Source organism: Oryx dammah, unplaced genomic scaffold (assembly GCF_014754425.2).
Source record: "Oryx dammah isolate SB20612 unplaced genomic scaffold, SCBI_Odam_1.1 HiC_scaffold_1, whole genome shotgun sequence".
In the NCBI taxonomy this organism is placed as follows: Eukaryota; Metazoa; Chordata; class Mammalia; order Artiodactyla; family Bovidae; genus Oryx; species Oryx dammah.
In genome coordinates, this window is record NW_024070185.1 from 92971849 (window position 1) to 92995230 (window position 23382).

Here is a 23382-nt window from a genome sequence, read left to right on the forward strand (position 1 = left end):
TATGTCTTACTTCTCCTTCAATAAGAACTCTGCCACGGGGCCAAAAATTGCCTTTTATGAAGCCTGCCTATCTCTCTAATTGTAGCTCTTTTTAAACTGATAAGCAATATTGAGCAAGAAGCAGCAAGACTAACAGACACTAGCCCAGTCTGGATAGCCCAATCCCAAGTCCTGTTCTGGGACCCTGTTCTGGATTCCTTAGTTGACCTTGGGGAAGTCCCTTCCCTGCTTTATCTGTAAAATGACAGGTTTGGGCTTGAGACCTTGCATTACTAAGATGATATAGTTCTTTCCACTACTCACTGGCTAATAGACACAGCACAGCAAAGACAGTTCCCCATCACATGGGCTGCTGCCAACATGATAAGAAGAGACTGGGGACCTGGACCACAGAGTAGCTAAGAAATGAGATTAGGAAATGAATATATAGGTCTTGGGAACACCAGGGCCTGGGCACAGCTGTGGGAGGCAGGGACAAAGGTAAGGAAGAGGTTAGAAACTTCAAGATGTTGAGACTGAAGATAGAAAAAATAATACCACTGAAGAGCAATCTGACATAGTGGTTTAGGGAACCAACTCTAGAGTCAGATTATTTAGAACTGAACACTACATATGCCCCTGACTAGCAGTGTGAAACTCAGACAAATTACTTATATTCTCTCTGTGATTTAAGTTCCCCAGTTATAACACAATAGCATTTTGTATTATAGGGAAACAACAGTACTTTGTGGATCTTAAAAGGATTAATCTAGTTAACAATTCACTTTAGTGCCTAGTACATGGAAGTGCAACCTAAGTGTTTGCTTTTATTATATTATATATTATATAATATTGTTATATGTTAGTATCATTATTATTATCAAGACAGATAGGATGCATAAATTTTAGTTCCTACTCTCTCATTAAGTGACTTTGAGATTCAGCTCCCTACATGTAATATGAGGGACTGAAAAGTCAGTGTTTCTCAAACTAGTATATGTATACAAATAATATATATAATTTCGTGAGGGATTATATGAGTTCTCTGTCAGGATTTTAAACACTTTGTGTTTTCATTTCAATGGTCATCTAAGGAAATAAACATACCTGGATTTTCTGAATGCCTACTTTGCAACCAAGTTCTGGCACAAGATCACAAGTCTAAGTTTCTATTTGTGTTTGCCATTGGGTTAACACCAATATTCCCTGGTGGCTCAGACGGTAAACGTGTCTGCCTACAATGCGGGAGACCTGGGTTTGATCCCTGGGTTTGGAAGATCCCCTGGAGAAGGAAATGGCAACCCACTCCAGTACTCTTGCCTGGAAAATCCCATGGACGGAGGAGCCTGGTAGGTTACAGTCTGTGGGGTTGCAAAGAGTTGGTCGGACAAGACTGAGTGACTTCACTTTAGCACCAATATAATTGCAGTAGACCAATGAGAAAGGCACAGATGCAGAAGCAATTTGTGAATGATGAGACTGGACCAAATGAAAGCAAATGATATCCAACGAAAGTCACTGGAAAAAACTGGAAAGTCATTGGAAAACAGAATCATTAACACATGGTAATATAGACTGTCCAAACTCAAACAAATAAGTGTTCACTACCATAGTCACACTGTTGCCTTCAAACAGTGTCAAATATGGCTTCAAACAGTGTCAGTCGCCTTACTATACTAACAGTGTTAATTTGAACTGTACTGGTTCTGCAATTTTGTTTGCACTTAATTTATAAGTCTGTATAGGTCATATGTTTGCATGACAGTCTATAAGAATAAGGGGTTTATATCTAGTTTCACATATGTACACATTCACGTAACATTATAATAAAAAATATGTTCAGTGAACATGAGGGGACTTTGACATATTTTTTCTTTTAAAGAAGGGCCAGCATTAGTCTAGTTTCAGAAACAGTGACGTTTATCTCCAAGATCCCTTAAGTTATCTCCAAGATTCCTTATGGCTCTTTGAGTCTAAAGAGGATGGTCACTTCTGTTGCAGATGTGTTACGCTTCATGCTGCTAAGTCACTTCAGTCGTGTCCGACTCTGTGCGACCCCAGAGACGGAAGCCCACCAGGCTCCCCCGTCCCTGGGATTCTCCAGGCAAGAACACTGGAGTGGGTTGCCATTTCCTTCTCCAATGCGGGAAAGTGAGAAGTGAAAGTGAAGTCGCTCAGTCATGTCTGACTCTTAGTGACCCCATGGACTGCAGCCCACCAGGCTCTTCCACCCATGGGATTTTCCAGGCAAGAGTACTGGAGTGGGTTGCCATTGCCTTCTCCAGAGGACAGCCAAAAGGGGGTGTAGGCTTAGAATTCAGGAAAAAATGCAGGGCAGGAAACAGACATTTAGAAGTCAACTATAGAGAGGGTGTGGCTAAACGCAGGAGATCAGACAGGACCTCGAGGGGTGTTCAGGGAGGGAGAAGACAAGAGCTGATACCAGAGCTTCAGAGAAATCTCCGGGCCTTATAGTTTGTACCTTCTCACAGAAAAATATCATTTACCGAGTGTTAAAGATGGTATTCTCAGGGTTTTTGAAAGGATCACTGTCTCATCCAGAAGTGAATGGCATAGTAGTACCCTCCACAGAAATAAAACAAATCTGTTTTGTATTCCTCCAGGCTCGCAGTCCAAGCTGAAAGGGAAAAGCCCATACTAAAAGATTCAGTCTCTGACCTCTAAGAGCTGGGCCATGAACTCACTTCAACTCCACCACCCAGACCATTAGGAGCTCTTGAAGAGCCAAGCAGCCCCCAGGGCTGCAGCAAAAGTTAGGAGTAAGATGGCCAAGCAGCAATATATGCCAGGTTCCAGGGGTCTGAACTTAGGCCTGGGCACTAGCACAAACCAAAGCTATGACTGCCACCTGGTTGCAAATCTGCCTCCTATAATAAGAGACAGGGCTAGCTAAATCATGACCCACACAGTCCTGGGTCCACCAGGGCCAGACACATTCAATCCCCTTAAGAAAACCAAGAAGAACAATACTGTAGTAAAGGAATTATCCTCCAATTAAAATAAGTTAAAAAAAAAAAAAAGGAAGAAGAATCTCTTCCAACCCCTTCTTCACTCCCAATTCAAAATCAGGAAGAAAAGCAGGAGAGAACCCCCGGAGAAACCCAGGCTTACTGTTTGTCTTCTTCTGAAAGTGAGGTTCTTCCACAGCAGCAATCTCAGCTGAGGCCAATAAGCCATGTTACCTCAGCCAGCACCACAGCAGCCTTCGTGAGGCTCGGGAGCCTAGGAAGGAAGTGGCTGGAGCTCACAGCAGGGACGCTGTGGCTGGTCATTAACTGAAAGATAAAGCAAGAGGGGATGTTAGTTTTTGCTGCAAAGCCATACGCCAGTGAGGGCTGTTGCACCAGCCCCCTCACCTGAGCCCTCAACACCCAGTTCTGTCTCATGACTGCCTCTCCACAAGGCATGAGCCCCGACTTGCAGCCTTGGGTCCCTGGTAAACAGGGATGTTGGAACTTTTCTGGCGTTAGCCTGTGAGCAAGTCATTATTATCCGAATCACTTGAGCTCCACTGATGTGACCACTGGGAATGAAAAATTGAAAAAAATGAAAAATTGAAGGCCGACCTAAGTGATCAATCTTATGTGCCCAAAACACCAGACCTGCAAATGGCATACTGGGATCCCAGAGACCTGCCTCCCTTCTCTTAGAAAATGCCTTCCTTCTCAGAAAATGTCAGCAGCATTTATAAATTTCGCCTTGAACCTGGAGTGACTTAACACTATTGTCTGAAATTTGCTGTAGACTACATTTTTATCTCGCCACAAAGTTGAGTCCTTCCAATGATAAATGGCACCACTGATAGAGCAGTTTCCTAATCTGAAACATCACAGCGTGTCTTAGATGACTGTGAGTAAACACCAAGGAAATGCCACAGACACCTGGCTCCTAAGTAAGGGGACAACCCCTAGTGTTCTGTGTGTGGAGAGAAAACAATATCCCATGGAGTAAAACGAGGCAGCCAAGGCAGGCAGAGAGCATCTCCTGTGAAACTGACAAGTTCCCACTGTCTGGACATATGCACACTTTTGGCCTTGCTCCACCTGTATCTGTACACAGGGCCCACCTACTCCTCGTCAGGTGTCACAGATGCCTCCTTGGAGGACTGTTTTGCCATGCTGGGGGAAGGAGAGGCTCTCATAAACAGGGGATACAACCTTCTGTGTGTCCCAGCTGCCCATCAACAACCGTATTTATTTAATGCTGGAGTAATCCCAGTAGTCATAGTAAAATTAAACCTAGCGAAAAGGCAGAAAATAAAAACTGAAAGAAAGGATACACAGGTCGAAGCTAAGCCCTGATACCACTTCCCAGCCAGGAACTCTTAGCAGAAATAAGAAACCAACTTTTCCTCTAAAATGGCTCATTTAATCATGTGGTCTCTGGTGGAATAGAGGTGGGGATGGGAGATTAGGCGGGAGGAACAAACAGCAGAAAGGGCTAAGAATGTAGTGACCGCTAGTGGAAGCAAAACTAAGTATTGGACTAAAAGTCTGTGAGTCCAAACGGACCTCAACGCAAAGGTCAACCTCTAGCAGGACTTTACCCTCTTGGCCCCCACACCACAAGGACTTGGATTAAAAACTTCTACAAAAGAAAAGGGAATGTAAGCAGTCTACAGTGTCTGAAAAGAATCACTGACTCTACTATTATATATTTTAATTCACTCATTGATAAGCCAACAAATCAGGGATTCCTCTGAGTCAAGCCTTAGGATCTTTTTTTTTCTTTATCACTTGCTCAGCAAACCTGTAGATGGACACAGATGCCCCTCCCCCAAAAAATTCTCACTAAAAATAATTAAACCAGCACTGTGTCCATCCACAATTTGTTATTTAAAGATGGCCACTGGTCTCTCTGAGCGCTGAGAGCCAAAATTTGGTTGTGAGCTTCGTGCTTGTAATCCTAAATCATTTTGTAAGTGGCCTGGGACAGGGCTTTCATTCCAGAAACACCGAAATAATTAGCTAGATTTTCCTGATGCTAAAGGTGCTCTCCAGGAATCACTTAGTTGATTTAGAAGCTACACAAATCTTTTCAGGTCCCCAAGGTAACAATGAGGAGGTTGCAACATAAGTTTATAATTTAAAAAGGAAAGACAGCTTAGAGAGGAATTAGGCCCAGCTTCTCAACTACGTGCCCTCAGCCAAAACTTTATGCCCTCTGAGCATCAATTTCCGCAGTGTAAAATGGGGGTGATAATAACTACCTTGCAGGATATTCAATGGATATTCAATTGTCAATGAGACAATATAAATAAATATACAAGTTCCCCAGAAAAGTACACGGCATACTGTAAGTGGCAAAGAAATGAGCTCCCTCCTCCCCACTTTTCTTTCTCTGGTCCATCCCTACCTCTTACAGAGAAATGGTTATCTCCTGTCCAAACATTCTTTTCAACTCCATTATTTTTAGCAGCAGCAGCATTTTTTAGCAAATTCATCATGGGTTTCTGACAAGGTAGAAGGGGCAAAGTAGGAAGGATGAAATCAGAATGGCCTAGTGTTAAAGATCCTCAGGCTCAAACCAGGACACAGAATCCCCAAAATCTGCGTGGAGAATCTCAGAAGAAATGAAGACACACCTCTGCAGAATGTGCATGAGAGGAGAACAGCCGGGAGGAAGCTTTCTGGAGAGTGTTTTCCTAAAGCAGGGTTTCTGCATTTCCATACATGGATCCTGGCTTCAGAGACTCTCCAGGAGACATGCAGAGACGTCAGCAAGAAGTAGCCTATGTAGCGGTAGAAGGTATTGCTCCGGCTTCGCTGGGTAACTTGCCCCACTTTCCTACCCACCTTGGCATACCCCTGGGCCTCTTGCGTAATTCCCTCCTCCCACCTCAGAACATGGTAACCACTGCTGGGAGCAATTTTATCCAAAGAGAAGGTTTTGGCAATCCCCAAATCCTCTGCTCAGGTAACTGAGGCCAAAGGGACATTTCTACATCAGCTTTCCAAGGAAGCAAACAAACAAACCAAAACCAAAAAGAAGGCCGTACTATGTATTGACTAGATTTCTCAATGCTTCAAAGCTAGTAGCACACTCATTTCTGCCCCTGTGCACATTTCCAGTTACTGGTTGGAAAGCGTCCCACTTCACAATCACGGCCAGTCAATAGGCCACCCTCTTCCAGCTCCTGGATGACCACAACAGCCACTTCCCTGAACTCCCTGCCTCCAGTCTTACCCCCTCCATCCATATATCACAGAGAAACCAAAGTGATGCCACTAAACCAAAGCTCCAAACAAGCCACTCTTCCACTTAAAACTGCCTTTGTCAGCACCCCACTGCCCTGGGGATAAAGTGCAGTCCTCACCTTGGTTTAGCTGGTCTCCTCAGTGACTCCAGCCTCCTTTTTCACCACTCCTCACTTTCTAAACCAAGCTCCAGAAAACTCCTCACGGCTCCAAATGGGCAGCCCTCTCTCCCACTACTAGGCCTCTTGCATGTTCCCTGTCCTAAACTGCTGCTTCCAGCACTGTCAGCCAGGCCAAATCTTCTTCAACCGTAGGATCCTGTCCTGATACCTCCCCTGCACTGACATCTGGTTAAAAACCCCTCCAAGGTGCATTCACGGCAGCCTCTGTTTTCCCTTGCATCGTTTCTGCCACGTTCTGAGTCCACAGGATCATTTCTCTTTCTTAATCGCAGTTTTCCCCAACATGCAAAACAGTATAAGGCACAGAGTAAGCCTTCAGGGAATATTTGCTTAATTAATTAACTATGAGATGGATGTGAGAAATAGGGATTCAAGATGGAAGGGGTGGTGGCACTCCTGGGCCTGTGGTAACTGATTTCTCAAGCTTGATTAACTGATTAAGGCAAATTGTCCCCAGGGAAGGGGCTCTATGTTCACCACACACTGGGGACAGCCGTGAGGGTTGCTGGTGACTCCTGGGATATCCAGGAAAGTGGCACTGAATCTAGGTTGGATCCCCACAAACACAGGGTTAGCTAAGGATGGGGCAGGCCCTGCCAAGGCCAGAGAAGCCAAGAAACGGGCTTCTTCCCCACCCTCATGTCCAGTACTAGCATGTCCTCTCCAGGTCTCCACATCGGTCACCCAGGTGAATCACCCTTTGCCAAAATCTGACATCGTTTCCACATCCCAACCTTTTTTGTACAGTATGACCTCATGGAAGTAACCAATTAGATCTTTGGCCAATTTTTTAAAAGAAATTTTCACTTCAAATGCCACTGATATTTTAAAATTATTAAATACCTAGAGAATCCCACAGCCTGCTAAAACCATGACCTTCTCAAATAAGCAATTATTAGTTGCAGAGAAATGAAAATTAAAACCACAATGAGATACCACTACATATCCACTGGAACTACTACAAGTTTTTAAATTTTAAAGTATGAGTAGAAATTGACACTGCTTGTAGGAATGAAAATGGAACAGCCACTTTGTTAAATACTCTGGTGGTTTCTTGTAAAGTTACACACAGACTTATGATACAGCCCAACCATCCTGTCCTAGGTATTTGCCCGAAAGAAATGATAGCATACATTCACACAAAGACCTGTATGTGAACATCCATAGAAGTCTTACACAGAATAGTCCAAACCAGAAGCAAGCCAAAGATTCATAAATTAGTGAATAAATTAAAATGGAATACTACTCAGCAATAAAAAAGGGACCATACTACTAATACATTCAACAGCATGGGAGAAATCATGCTAAGAGAAAAAAGTCAGACACTTAAAAGACTACATACTATATGAATCTACTTATATGACATTCTGGAAAGGTGAAATAATGGGGATAGAAATCAGATCCCTGGTTGCCAGTGGGTAGGGGAAAGGACAGACTGTGAGAAGCACTGAGTGATAGATATATTCCACACCATGGTTGTGGCAGTGGTTATACGTATACTATACAGATGTATCAAAACTGTTCAAACTATACGTGTAAAAAAGGCTAAATTTAACCGCATGTAAATTATATGTCAATGATCTCCTCCCCCCCCAAAAAAAACATGTGTTCTATGATAATAATTAACATATTCCACAAGTCAAATCATGCCTTGGAAGAAATAAGAACTGTATGGTATAAAGCTTGAGTATTGTGTGATTCTCTAGGAAAGTAAATGATGAATAAAATCTTCAACTCCTGTTCATTCCACAAACTGCAGCTTTAACTCTGCAAGGCTTCCATTACTACTACTAATACTAAGTCGCTTCAGTCGTGTCCGACTCTGTGCGACCCTATAGACGGCAGCCCACCAGGCTCCCCCGTCCCTGGGATTCTCCAGGCAAGAACACTGGAGTGGGTTGCATTTCCTTCTCCATTAGCTTCCATTAGCCACAGCAAATTAGCTTCCATTAGCCACAGCAAATATTTATTAAATACCTATTATGTGCAGGTGCTGTCCCAGACATTGGAGATTCAGCAATGAACAAAAGTGTTCTCATGGAACTTCTAGCAAGGTGGAAGAAGACCTGACAAATAACAGTAGGATTGTTGTTAAGGCAGTGGGTGATAAGAATAATAAAGAAAAATAAAGCAGAGCAAAGAGAGTAATAATAGGTGGGTAATTCTTTTCTTTAGGTCAGTGAAATGAGAACGTGCCATATGCTACTGGCAAAGGGGTCACCAAGTGACAGCTGGGATTGTGAATTCTTTTAACTTTTCCCTAAACCAAAATATGAAATACCAGGCAGACTCAGCAATGGTGGCAAAGAAAAAGAGTAGAGGTTCACAGGAAGCCTGGTGCCAAGGGAGCAATGATGACCCCAGTCAGCAGCTACTGCACTGCTCCTCCAGCCACCATCCTCGCCAAAATGTTCAGCCCTTTTGAACTTCACAGGTAAGTTTCAAAGAGAGATGAGAGAAAAAGAAAGGAAAAGAGAGAAAGAAGCAGACAAGCTGAAAAGACAAGGTGGGAGGATTTTTTCCCACTTATTGACGTCAAAAGGAAAACAGAAACTACATCCCGTGACTGCCTTCTACCCTTCCAAAACATTAAATCTGTCTACAGAAATTCAGTAAGGAAAAAAAAAACGCACATGTTTTCACTACCACCTGAAACTCTTAGTTTGTGCAGTAACAAAGGGTTGGTTGGTCTTTTTCCTTCCTACAAGAACAATGCAAGCACATGAGGCTGAGCTTCCACCTAAGGGGGGCAGGGAACCTCCTACCCGCTCGCTCCAAGGAAGGCCAGCCTCCACTGGGAACCACACAACTGCCATTTCTCACTGGAGCTGAGAAGTCGGCCCCTCGAAGCAGAAGAGGACAAGCTTGCACAAGGCCAACCCCCAGCTGATAGGAAGAAGTCATTGCAGCTTTGGAGACCCACTCCCACCACACCCCAATCTTACAGAGAAGCCAAGGCCCACCAAAAGCAAGGGGCCTGTCTACTTTCACCCCCAAGAGGTGGAACTGGCCTCCAGGTTTCTCCAGAAATAACTTTGTCAACAACTGCTCCTACCTTTCCACTACTGTATTCCTCCTACAACTCTGTTTATTCTTCTGAACACTTTTCCTATCAGTTCTACCCAAATAGCTCATATACACAGAACATGCAGCCAGCAACTGACTTTCATCTTTCAAAAACAGTGGTTTTATGACAGCTATTTCTCTAAACAAATAAATTAATAAATAAGTATGTGTGTGTTCTTCGTTAGACAAATTTTCCCATAGTTTCCAGAAGTGAGACAGAAGTTGAAATCTCTCCTGATGAAACTGTGTCTGGATGTCCTATACCAATAAATAACTAGCCAATAACAAAAGCAAGAGATAGATTTAAGGCAGGATATAACTATATAACTTACGAACTGTAGTAAATGTGTTGGTGCTAAAGCTCAACTAATGACCTCTTCCTCAGATGCTGATGCAAATACAAGGATCACAAGTACTGCTGCATCTCATCTCCAGAGAGATGTAGAAGTTTCTGTAGAATTGAAGATATGAAACCTGTAAGACCACCAGAGCATGCTTCTTTGGAAGAAGTCTGTTTTTTAATTGCCTCTCTAAGTGTATGTCTCCAGATCAGTAGCCACATTTATGGAAAATGATAGCGAGGTTAAAACCAGGCTGAAACAGGCTCTTGCACCCATGGCTGATGACAGGGCATGGCTGCCGTGGTGGAAGAAGGTGACTTGTAAAGTCTCCCTATGAAATCTCCCAAGATAGCCATCAACTTTGTCAAGCCTGAAGTTATTTTAACTGCCTCAGTTTCTTTTCTGGCCTCCAGCTGTCACTGAGCTCTCTACCCATAAGGCCATTCATGCTAATGCTTAAATTCTATCCCCTCACACTATCCAGATATACTGTAGACTCACAACTCAGGGAAACTGTCCTTAGTTGCCACTAAACCCTTAGAGGCCTGCAGAAAGATCATGGGCTGGTACTTGGTGACCCCTGAAACTATGTTCCTACTTATACCATAGCATCTTAATACTCAAATTTAAAGAGAAAAAATGATGTAAGAAATCCTCCAAGATAAAAGTCACAGATAAAAGGAAGTCATCCTGTCATTCTAGAAGAGGCGCTGCCATCACAAGACCTGTTTTAAAAATACAGATCCAGTACTTTCCTGGTGGTCCAGTGGCTAAGATTCTACATTCCTGATGCAGGGGGCCCAGGTAGGATCCCTGGTCAGGGAACTCAGTCTCACATATTATAACTGAGACCAAGTACAGCCAAATAAATAAATATCTTACAAATATATAGATCTAATGAATTTTATTAATTCTAACAATTTGTAACTCAAGGAGAATTTTAAGTACCAAATGTATCATACTTGCTTATTAGTAACAGTAAGCTTATATATAACTGCACATTCTTGTTTCACCCTGGAATATATATATTCAATTTCCTGGATGAAAGTATTTGCTAATTTTCAAAATGAGGGCTGTGACAGGAATACACAAAAACTGAAAAGTTAGAAGAAATACATGAATATTGTACAAATCCAGAACTAGCCTTTGAGAACCACAATTCCTCATGCTGTCAACAATTCTACTTTAAAGGGGATTCAAAAAGTTTAAATCTATTTCTATCATGTTGCTGATATTTGGACAACCAAAGATCCTATTTATCACTCTCAACAGTCCAGTTGCTAGCAGCTAAAACAGTCTCAGGACTTCTAAAACTGACAACCAGAGTTTCTGAAAGCAAATCCATCCTGTCCTCAAGTTCTTGTTTCATCATTGTAGAATTATGGAGAAATTCTGACAAAATGTTAGAGACAGCCCTTCTTACGCTGCTGATTTCCACTAAACAAACACAGAGCAACCCTGAAAGGAAGACTTCAGCAAACAATACAACTATTTGCTTTTTCCCTGGTTGCAGGTGTATAGCATATAGGAAAAAGGAACCTTTCCCCTAGAAATGAAATACCTGTCAACATTACATGGCATAGAAAATAACTTTTTTCTCAACCACAATCATAATGCCAAAGTTAGAGGATCCTGCAGGGAAGGAACTATAAAAGTGACAAACACCCTGAGTGATACAGAAACACAAGCAAGTCTGCCTCCATGAGCGATCCTTTATTTGCAGAAAACTTTGACTGGATAATGTTCCCTGTTGTTGGAGGAGGGCTTTCCAAGAGCATTTTAGGATAAAAGGCTTAGTGACGATATCAGCAGAAACCATTTTGTTTGCTTTACATCTTGGAAGGGTCAACATCTTCAGATGTTCAACCTTCTCCCAGACTAAAAAGTTTATTTTTATGAAAGTGCTTAAAGGACTTGGGGACAGACAAACCCAAATCCCTTCACTGCCTTCCCCTTCCTATGGACTGATGCCGCTGTGCAGCAAGCTTCCCCAGATGTCCTTAATTATTTTCGTGAATTAAATGGCCTGGTAGACAGAAGGGAGGTTTTGGAGTCAGAGAAAGTGGGGTTTGAATCCTGACTCTGCTACTCAGCAGCTCAGGGACCCTAGGCATTGAGTCCCTGTATTCTCTCCATAAAATAGAACAAATAATGTATATAAAACATTATTTGGGACAAAAAAAGTATACAGTAAATGGAAGCTATGATTAGTGCAGCTGACTTCACAGTGTAAAGTACTCAGAGTGTATGTTAAGGCATCTCCGACTGTTTGGGACCCCATGAACTCTAGCCCACCAGACTCCTCTGTCCATGAGATTTTCCAGGCAAGAGTACTGGAGCAGGCTGTCATTTCCTCCTCCAGGGATCTTCCTGAACCCGTGTCTCCTGTACTGGCAGATGAATTATTTACCACTGAGCTACTGGGCTTCCCCAAAGCACTCAGGTGGGGCACAAAGTGGGCAGTTTATTAATATTAAAGCAATCTGTCTTCTTCCTTCTCTGTCCACAGAAGGGACTATTTCCCCAATGGCCTTTCCAGAACACACTGGAACTCTCTGCATGCCCAGATCAGTGGGAGATGTGAAAGGGTTTTGCTGGTATCCTGGTACCATTTCTACCAGTGTCTTACCATAACCCCCCAATCTGGGGACCCCTACCACACACATATACTATTCTTCTGCTCTGGGAACAGTCAGCTCTTCTGTTCCACATAGGCTGCCTTCCTCCATGTCTTCAGCACCTCACTCAGTTTTGTTCTCCAGACTACTTCCTCATTGCCAGGTCAATTACCTATTGGTGATCTGGGCCTTATATCTATTCCTCCATCTCTTCAGCTCTCCCACCATCTCCTCCAGTGTGCTAAGTGCTCCGACGGTCCCTGCTACACAGTAAGTCAGGCCACAAGCGACCAATCGCAACATCTTACTGTCCTACGCCACATTGAGCCCAGAACCACTTGGTGCTTGTACACATTTGTGGAGTGAAGCCTTCTGAAGTCAGACCTCAGGGATGAGAAAAATTAGTTAAAGCAGGTTCACAACAGTAGCAAATCAGAAATGTCATAATGGACAAGCTCAGGTAGCCCAAAACCATGACAAATTTTCCAGCTGCGTTCAAAGAAATTCAGATTAAACAGGAGTGCATCTAATTTGGTCTTCCCCAAAGTCGCTCAGATTGTTGGTAAGGACATTCATTTTCATGGACTTCTTGTGAGCAAAGGAGAATCTGTAATCTTGCCAGACTGAGGCTCCAGACCCCTGTAAACATGCCAACTAACAAGAACACCTCCCCTAGGGGCTCAACCATGAATACAAAACTGTCAACATTGCTCAGGAGCCTCAAACTCTAAACTCATAGGCTCAAGTCAAGAACTCACTCAATGAAGCTTATCAAAACCTGTATACAATTTTTCAACCTCAACACTTTATTCCTTTTACTTTTGCCAAAACAAGTAATCTCACCTGTGGCTCTTTTCCAGTTCTAGCTCACATGTGACCAAACCCAGCAACCTTGTCCAGAACCTCCCCTTTCACCAACCAGCTCTTGAGACAGTGCTAGCACAGGTCATTTGTCCAAGAGGCCTCATGTGTCCGAGATGCAACCCAGTGAGAACCATTTGACCAGCTAGGTGAGGATGTTGGAGCTCCAGGACAGGTACAGAGGCACAGGGTCAAACCTGCCCTCCCAACTTCAAAACTGAACTCCTCTTGAACTAACAAGCCACTTTGTTGACTGCCTTGCTAAATTACAGAGGAATAAGATCACAAGTTGACCTGAAAAACAAAAAATGAAGGATGTTAGCTTTTAAAAAGAAAAAATACTGGCAACATGAGCTCCATTATTTGAGGTCTGGAAGGATGTTCCCAGTGGAAATTGATCTGAATTATTTCAATGTTATCATGATTCTTAGTACTTCTTGAAAGTGCTACTGTCATTAAGGTCTTCACAAATCAAACATTTTATGTGCCAGATAACAAAATGCTCAAGGAAAGATGCAACTAAACCATTGGGTAGAACTCCTGCCAGCCCTTTATCAACTGCCGTTGACAGCGGCATTTTAAAATGCACACACTCTCATCTCCCGAGCTACTGTATGCTAAGTGTCTACATCACTTGAGCATGGAGTGCCCAGTGGAGTTCCACCTGAGGACAGTGTGCCTTGCTGGTCTTTGCAGCCTCTAGGGGACATCCACTCCCCTTAATGGAGGCCATTGGAACCTAGTGTCAGACAGCCAAGGAGAAAGCCATGCTGAGATCATGTGAAATGGGACTGGAGTTGGAAATGGGAAAATGGCACTAATTCCACTAAATTTGCAAGTCCTGTAACAGGACTGACAACTGAAGAAACTACTTGACCAAAGGCTTTCCTTATCTTGAACTCGAGGTACTTCCTATAATTAACACGATCATTAAAGTTAACAGAAAACTAAAAAGCTAAAAAACTGCCTGTAATCACAATTAATCCTAAACAGCCAAAATTAGCACAAGGTTTTTCTACTTTTGCATGAAGAAAATCGTCCCAGGGAAAGACTCAACCTTTGGGACTTTTGTGGGCCTTTCCTTGATTTGAACTTACACCCAAGAGCAGTGTTTATTTGAGAGAAAAAGAAAATCCAGGTGAAAAACCCATTAAGATTCAAATTGGATCAACAGAATAAATGAGGCCAGTTCAATATTAAAGATTCAGTGTCCACTGTAAGCTGAAAGGACAGACCTATAGACTGAATTTTTTTTCTCCTAAAGAGACACTGTAAATACCACCCTAAATTCTGATACAATAGCAAGAAGCTTGGATTAAAGAAGCAAAAAGTTAAGATTTTAAATTCCTGTTACTGACTGCTAGGGAATGAATTCAGGCGAGCCATTATACCACTCTGAGCCACAGAATATAAGGAGACTGGAGTAGAAGATCTTCTGGGGACTTCCTTAGTAGTCCAATGGTTAAGACTTCACCTTCCAATGCAGAGGGTGCAGGTTCAATCCCTGGTTGGGAAGCTAAGATCCCACATGCCTGGCCACCAGAAAACCAAAACCAAATTGTAACAAATTCAATAAAGACTTTAAATTTTTAAAAAGATCTTCTGAGTCTAAGAAAACTGCCTGCAGCTTGAGTTTCAGACTCAAGTTTGAACCCCCAGCTCTGCCATTACTGAAGTACGTGAACCAGGAACAAATTATTTAACTAGTCTCTGTATCAGATGTACCATCAGAAAAATGCGGCAGCCTCAATATTTTCCCAATTGCAAGAAAGTTTATGAGATGAATTTAAGCAACATTTAAATTCCACTTAGAAGATTTTAGGGGATGGACAGGCACAGTATTAAACACTCAATCATACAATGAGAAAATGCTCTTTTCAGCACTTTAGATTTGTAAAAACTGTATCACATTAAGGAGAAAGTTTCCGTTTGATCTTCTTTTCAATGCTTCTATAACATGTGCTTAATTTCCCTTTTTTAACAAAGTAAGAACAAGTTTCAGAGTCAGTGCCTTTAGAAAGCAAGCTTATCTTATTTTATAAACAGACTTTAAAAAACAATTCATTTTCATTCTAATTATTTTAAAAATTACCTTTTAATTATTTTAAAAATTACCTTTTATTTCAGACAACTGACATCAGTTTTCAATTTTGAGGACCAATATAAAGTTAACTTTTAAAAAATATATGTATTGATAACTATAAAAGTGTGAGTCCATTGAAAGAACCTGAGGGGTTTACATGCTGCCTACCTCCAGGTTCTAGTGAGGAGTAAATGAGGTAACGGAGGGGAAGACCCAGCCCACACTGTGCTCATCTACCTGCAGTCAAGGGGCAAAATTTTTGTCAGTGACGAATCAGAGGAGAAGGTACAGTGTAAACAAAATCCATCAACCATGAAGGATGGATGTAAGATTCCAGAACAATGAGCTCAGAAAAAGCATGAAGGGGTTCTTAAAGCAGAAATCTGAGAAAAGAAGAAAACCCATAGAGGGAATCAGTTACAGTTACTGAGCCAGACTATGTGCTCATCACCAGTGAGAAAAGATGGCACAGTGGGTGTCTCGTACGGTCCAGGACAAAGCTATCAAAACGGTCAGAGCCTTATTTGGAAGAGCCTTGAATGCCAAGATCATTGTGGTGTCAGATCCTTAACGTCTTTTGACATTTGTTCAGCACCTAGTACTCTACATGGTGTTCGAAAAATATTCGCTAAAGGAATGAATTTCAGTTTAATGGCATTTTTTGTATATTAGCCATAGACAAATAGATACACACACACACACACATTTTGAAAATATGATATCTTCCTCTTCCCTCCTTCCAATACCAGAAATCACATCTCACTCCAGCTAAAGTAAATTGCCACTTCCATCCCAAAGCCTTGCATTGGGGAGCGGAGAAGAGTCTACAGATCAGTCTAAAAGCCATCATTCTGGGCCTTTACGTCCTCTCTGCCTTTCCAAGGAAAGCTGCTGTCTCCATTAGTGTTACCCTTATGTCAAACTTGGACCATCGAAATACCAGATCCAATCAAATTCAAGCTGCCATACCCTTGAGGACTTCCTTCTTCCAGAAAACAAGCTTGGTTTGACTCTTGACAAAAACTATTCCCAACCTGGCATCCTACAGAAACTTTGCAAAGCAAGAGTAAAGAGGGATATGAAACCCAAACAACTTCTAGCAGTTCCTTCCCTCTTCCCATGCCTGTTTCAATCATGAAACTTCTTGCTCCTTTTTTTCCCTTCTGGTTCCTTCTAGTCCTAATTTGTTATGATCTTTGAAACAACTAACTCAAAGCAATGCTTTAGAAAACTTTGTGTCTTGCCCATCTGCACCCAGTGAGAGTCTTCTGAGATATTTAGAAATATCCTTATAAGGTTAGTCTATTTCTCATCCTTTCTTGGAGGATGAACATATCTCAAAAGTCAGTTAGCTTTCTATTATATATTGGCTTAATGGAATTGCACTATAAAAAACAAAATCTATACTCAAAATGGAGATGCCCAGAATGGAGAGTCCAAATGAATATTTTCTTTCAGAGAGAATCTCCAGATGGTGAGTCGGAAATGAGACAAATGTCTCATCATGTCTCACTCCATCGTGTTTGCTCCATTGAAACTTACTGAGATCACCAACCACTTTTTCCTTTGCATTTAAGATAAAATTCTTCTTTGGATTCTATGAATCAAGTCTTCATCCACCTAATGTGGCTAAGAAGGTAATTCCAAACCCATCTCACTTCTTCTTCCTCTCCTCCCACCGTCTTCTTTTCTTCCGTCATCACGCTCATCAAAACACTCCTATGTATTCCATGGGTATTTCCACTCTACCTCTCAAAACCCACACAGTCTGTTACACTAATACTGAGACTGTCCCTGAGGACATTTCTCTGGGCAGCTCCTATCAAAGAATCACTCTTTTTCCTAAATACACATCTAGAAAATATAAAAGCTTGAGTGGCTCTTTAAAAGTCATGTACTCAGCCTCTTTCATCAAGAAACTAAATCTTAGAAAAGTAAAATGACTAGCCCAGGGTCACATGACTGCTTAGTGGGTTTCTGGAATTACATGTAGAATATAATTACATCAAATTGTATGTAATTATATGTAAAATTTGGAGTGTACATGCCTGTGTATACTTTTTCTGAAAAGAGAATCCATAGCTTTCAGCATATTATCCATGTAGTCCAGAATACTGTCCCAATAAACAATAACCACTGATTGGTTTTATATATACAAAATTCTTCCCAAAAAGTGTCTGGTGCTAAACACCAGTTATCATAAAACCTTTTGACTTCAAAAGTAGCCAAATAAAATGTTTTTAATTCCAAATGCTTCTTAGAAGTTGGATTTAGCATAGAAAATGTTGCAATTCTAAATAAATACACATATACACATACAGAAACACACACATAAAAAATGAATAAAAGAAAAGATTCTATACATAAAAAGTTATTTTGATTTTTAAGTAATTAAATTCTAAATTACTTAGTGACTTATCTCATTCTTATTTTTTAAAAAATAAATTAATGTGCAAATAAATGTAGTTTAATGTGAAATTTAACAGACTAGATCACTTTCTCAAAGCACAGCTGCCTCAAAAAAGAGAAATGAAACTGAATGGAATCAGAATTGTTTGTTCTACAAAAAGTAAGCTGGTCTAAGTACATACTAATATTTCTCAACCTATCATAAACCTAACCTTAATTAGTTATTTCTCATATAATTCTACTTCTAATGCTTTTCTGTGATTATCACATCATTTTAATTCATCTTTCAGAATACAGAAAACCAACATTAGTTTCCCATTCTCTTTGACTTATTTAAGATAGCATTTGTTGAATCCCCTTCCATATCAAGGAGAGTAAATTAAAGACTGGGACCTTAATCCTAGAGAATTAGGATTCTCTAGGATTCTAGGACCTTAATCCTAGAAGAATCCTAGACCTCCTCCTAGAGAAGCATACACTCAAGAACCAGACAAATAAACGTTAATTATAACCAAAAAAAAAAACACATGCAATTAAACCCATGACATGAATAGTGCTATGATCCAATCCTATGGGAGCAAAAAAGAAAGGGAGAATTAATTTTAACTCAGTGTTGGCAGGAAGGTGTGAATCCAAGAGAGCTTATGAAAAGGATGGCATTTAAATCAGGTCTTAGAGTAAATTTTCAAAATGGAAAAAGACAGGATTTCAAGTTTTCTTTTGTTTTAGGAACCAAGTCTAATGCTCCTCGGAGTAAATCCTCTTTGCTTTAAAACAGCTTACTGTCTCAACAGAATGCAGAATAACCAAAGGCTCTACCTGAAAATAATTTTACATACAAGATTTTCTTACTCTGGCTTCAGATATTTCTAAAATGTGCCTCTCTAACAACATCTGTGCTGGTTACCTATCCAGGGAACTATTTTCAGTCGTAAATACCCAAATGAAAAGTGAGACTCATTCTTTGCCTTTAGCAAGTATTTCATTGTCAAAATTCAATATTTTAACAAAGCCCTTACCCTGTTATTGGTAAATTCATGGAAACCACACTGCCTGAGATGCAACCTCAGCTTCAATACTTACTTACAAACTCCATGGTTAGGCTACTTACCCTGTCTACACCTCAGTTTCCCTGTCTGTAAAATGAAAATAACAGAATCCACCTCATGCAGTTCTCAACAGAGTCAACTAAATTATTACATGTAAAATGCTTGAAACACCCAGCATAAGGTAAATCAATAATAAGCATAACTTTTTACCAAGAAAAACCTTTTCTAAGAGTTTATGTCTAAGGTGCTACACCAATTTAATAAGAAAAAGTTTCCCATTCTGTCTCACCTTTATTTAAGCTGACTTTGAAAATGTATTTGCTCAGAGAAAGATGCCATAAGAAAAAAGCTAAATTTGATTTCTAGACAGTAACGTCAGTAACAGAAAAACAGGTTATTTCAGAAGGTCTCTGACATATTGAGGGATAAAACAAACAGAAATCATATTGTACAATAAGCAATTTTAAAAATTCACCAAAGATTGACAGCTAAGCTAATAGTTCCCTTCCCCTTTTCTTTTGTTCCTTATCCTTTCATAATCAAACTCTCCATTTTTTATGTATTACACAGGGAAAGATTTGGAGATCATTATAGACTTAGAAATATTTGACTGAAACACCAGTAAATTTTTTATTTTAAACGAAGAGCTAGAGTTGAGCAAATTTTACTGTCTGTCCTTTCCATGGTGTTGCAATCCCTATGCAATCAATGTCCCAACACGCTGAAGAGAATTTGGCTGGCCCACTCACAGCAACAAGGGAAATAAGATATAGGCTGTAGATTCCATTAAGGACTAGAGCAGATATATGTACCAGAACTCAGCAAGCATCCTCGCAAAGTCCTCTGCCCACAGCAAATGACACTGTACTACCTCACTGCTTAGTGTGGGAGTCAAAGAACTCTGGGGCTCACTGGATAGGTTCAAAACTTAGCTCTACCAGTTGCAAGGTGTGTGGCCAGAAACTCTGTTTTTTAGTCTGCAAAATAGGGATAACAGATGGATTTGTGGTTAAAATTAAAATAGCATTTGAAAAGCACTTGTAATAATATTTGGCACCTGGTGCTATTTAACAGTGTCTATTAAATAAATATTGCAGTAACTACCACACTTATGATAATTTCCACATGCAGATATGAAGAAGGTTTCAGTTCTAGTGTAAGCCCTCCTCCAGAACAGTCAAATTAAAACAAATTTTCAGCAAGATCTTTAAAATTTCATATGGAGGTAATTAACCATAAAGAGCATTAAATTTCCATTATTTCTTTACCATCTAGATAGTAAATAAAAATGTATTTGGAATTTAAAGTATTTTAGAAATGCTAAAATGACATGTCTATCGGAATTTTCTAGACTGTCAGAAGTTCAGGAATTAAGGAAGAGGTTATTAAGGAATCTAAGGCAATGTCCATTTAATTTTTTAGGAGCTGAAAATAAAAATAGCAAAGATATTAACAATTTACAATCATGCAGAATATAGCATAAGCAACTTAGCTTATGGGAAGGAAGATCCCCTAAAAAAAATTTAAACGAAAAATATTACAACTTCTCTCCATACAAGATAAATACTACAGAAGATAAAAAACTGTGTCACTGAGTTTCATTTGGTTTCATTCATTTTTAATAATGTAAGCATTAAGAGCAGGGGTTGGAAACAATCAAACCCTAATCACCCTTTTCCAATCTAAGCTAGTCTCACATGAACTGTAAATATGCCCTAAGTCAAAAGGTGTCCAGGGTTCATTATAGGCCTCTACGTAGATGTAAATTGAGAGCTGAGATTTTAAATGCTCATCTGAAGGGGAGACACGTATCACAAGTGTCCATTTCACAATCAGATACATCATTCTGGAACAACAGGCTGGTCCCTGCAAGGGGGCTCAAGAATTACTCTGACTGCAGTAGCAATTCTTACCCCTTGAACTGTGGTCATCCAAGGTTGTCACTCTGATTCTACCGCTTCTTGCTCTGCGTATCTAATGTTTTCCCAAAACTCTATCATGAATTAACTTAATGCATAAAGCATTAAAGCTCCTATAAAAGGAACATTTGGAAATGGATACATGTATGTGTGACTAAGTTCCTTTGTTGTCACCTGAAACTATCAAATATTGTTAATCAGTTATACTTTAATGTAAAATTAAAAGTTAAAAAAAAAAAACAAGGTGTACTTGGGGAATAGGCTGACAAGGAAGACTCTGTACTTGAAAATTATTTACCATCAGAAGAGGTTCTACTCCAGAACCTTCTCCCTTTGCTCTCACACTTTCTTTGACTTAGGATAAGTGTCTCAAAGAGAATGACATGAACAACAGAAAGCCTCCATTAATTTCGTAGTAAGTATGAGGAAAATGGGCTGAAATAAAAGGGGAGATAAAAAACTAAGTACTTCTTTAGGTGAGTCTTAAATTTTGTCTGAAAAGATCAAAACTTAGGTTTGGGTCCCACACTATTGTTCAAAGGACCATTAAAACTCTGCTTTTGAACTTGCAAACTTTTATGAGGTGTTCTTTGATGAGAGGTGGGAGTCGATCCTTAGGAATTGACTTGCTGATTTTTATCACCAAGGAATTTTTTTTAATATCAAATTTATCGTCTATTATATGAATGTATATACCACGCACTCACTTCCTTGTTTCACTGAAAAGTTCTGGTTTTAAAAGCTGATGGTATCGCTTTTGCAAAAAACAAGGGCCAATTATTTCCAGTGCTACATTTCTTTCTCTCCCTTTTTCCTTCTCTCCCTCTGTTTTCTTTTATCTTGTTTATTCCTTTCTTTTTGATGAGTGCTGAAAAACAGGCACCTACACACAATACTGGCCCACGCACGCCCCAAGAACCTTCCATTTAGCAACTCTCTGGGAGTTGGGAAGCAATCTAAAACACAAGCAGAAGCACTTTCGCCTGATCCCCCAGGTTTCCTCCCAGTCTACAATCACCCGTCTTCCTTGTATCTCGGTCGGAACCACAGCAGGCGACAAAGCCTCTTACAGCCTGGCCTTACTCGGGCCAAGGAGCCGATTCCCAGGCCACCCGGCCAGGAGGCGCTGTGGATCAGTCCCCACCGTGGCCACCGGCAGCCGGCGCCCAGCCCTCCCTCCCCCCACCACGAAGCACAGCCCGCCCGCGGAGCTGGGAGCTCTGCACCTCCTGCCGGGGTTACTCTCGGTCATTCTGCTGCACCGTCTCGCCCTAGCTTCCCCATCCGTGCCCTGCCTGAAGCTGCTTCAAGAGACACGCAGCAAAGGGCAGGAAGATGGGGAGAAGGGGGGAGGGGAATGGTCACCTCAGCTCCAGGTTTCCGCAGGCACCCTTCTAACGTTTGTTAAAGAAACAAAACTCTCGTCCCTCCGCCCCGCCCGTCTCCCCCACCCCCATCCCCAGCCTCCCACAGCGTCGGAGGCAGCAGCTCCTGGAAGCGTATGGAGACTATGGAACAGGAACCCCCTGATCAAACAAAGCCCCGAGGCCTCAAAAGAGCACTAGCGCTAAGGACTCTGTTTGGGACACCTCCCACTCGCATTCTTGGTGAGCCAGAAAGCGCTGCTCCAGTCCGGGGGCGCGGGCGACCGATCCCCAGATCAGAGCCCAACCCGGAGTAGCGCCTTAAGAACAGAGGGGATTCTGACGGCTGGCATTTTTCCCGGTGGGCGCCGGCCGACCCGCAGCCAGAGAGGGTTCCAACCGGCTCAGGCGCTTCCAAACAAAGGGAATAGCTCAGTGCCAGACCTCCCATTCCCCCTACTCCGGCAGCAGCGCCTCCAGCACCACCAGGAGCCCCCGATTCCACTGCGCCCCAGCTGCTGCGCTCGGGTCTCCGCGCGTCCAGAAATGCTCCCCGAGCTCCACCGCGGGCGAACCCTGAGCGCAGCGTTGTCGCGTCTTTGGGTCGCCAGAGCTCCTCCTAGGACGTCCTCTCCACATTTACGAGCCCCTGTTTGTGCTGCAGGAGGTGGGGATGTGGGGGTTCGGACTAAAGTCCCCGACACCCAGAGCTTCCCAAAGTCCCCTCGGCCCGAAACGAAACAATAACGTCCAAGTCGCTGAAGAGACTCTTACCTGTTTTCCACTTTTGTGTTTGTGGCTCTTTCCCCAACCCCTTGAAAAACCCTTCGGAAAAGAAGGGGGGTAAAGGGAGCAAAGCGCCCCGAGAAATTGGCTGTGGCGGCGCTGGTTGCACGGCGCCCCGTGTTCTGCCCACCTGCGCCCGGGTAGAGTGGTGTCGGCGCGTCTCTGCCGGCCCCGGCAGCACTCACTCTGCCTCGGAATTAGCGGGGTTTTGCCGCGACTAGTTCCTTTTATAGATTCGGCGGCGCAGAGCGCTGGGGTTACTATCGGTCAAAGCCTGTTCTCTCCCTCCTTCCCCGCCCCCTTCCCGGCCTCTGTTTATGTAGTTCAGTCACTCAGCAGAAAGCACGTGGAGCCGCGTCCCGCCCCTTAAACGGGCGACGTCCAGCGGCGCGCGGGGCTGGGTGCGGAGTGCAGCCGGCCTACCCCCGCCATAGGTCCGCGCCCCTCGGCCCAGCCCGGCCCGCCAGCGCAGGAACAGGGGCAAAGGCCGGTCTTGGGACTGTGCCC

At 42.1% G+C, this 23382-nt stretch overlaps 1 protein-coding gene across 1 annotated transcript in view; it reads right to left on the reverse strand.

The window, feature by feature from the left end:
- ABCA1 (ATP binding cassette subfamily A member 1) overlaps positions 1-23152 on the reverse strand; it is a 132673-nt gene extending 109521 nt beyond the window's left edge. The window contains exons 1-2 of the mRNA XM_040240976.1: positions 22864-23152; positions 3112-3275 (exon numbers count right to left, since the gene is read on the reverse strand). Of these exons, the coding sequence (XP_040096910.1) occupies positions 3112-3177 (66 nt within the window). The 5' untranslated portion in view covers positions 3178-3275; positions 22864-23152. The remainder of the gene's footprint in view (positions 1-3111; positions 3276-22863) is intronic.
- Positions 23153-23382: the final 230 nt, after the last annotated feature.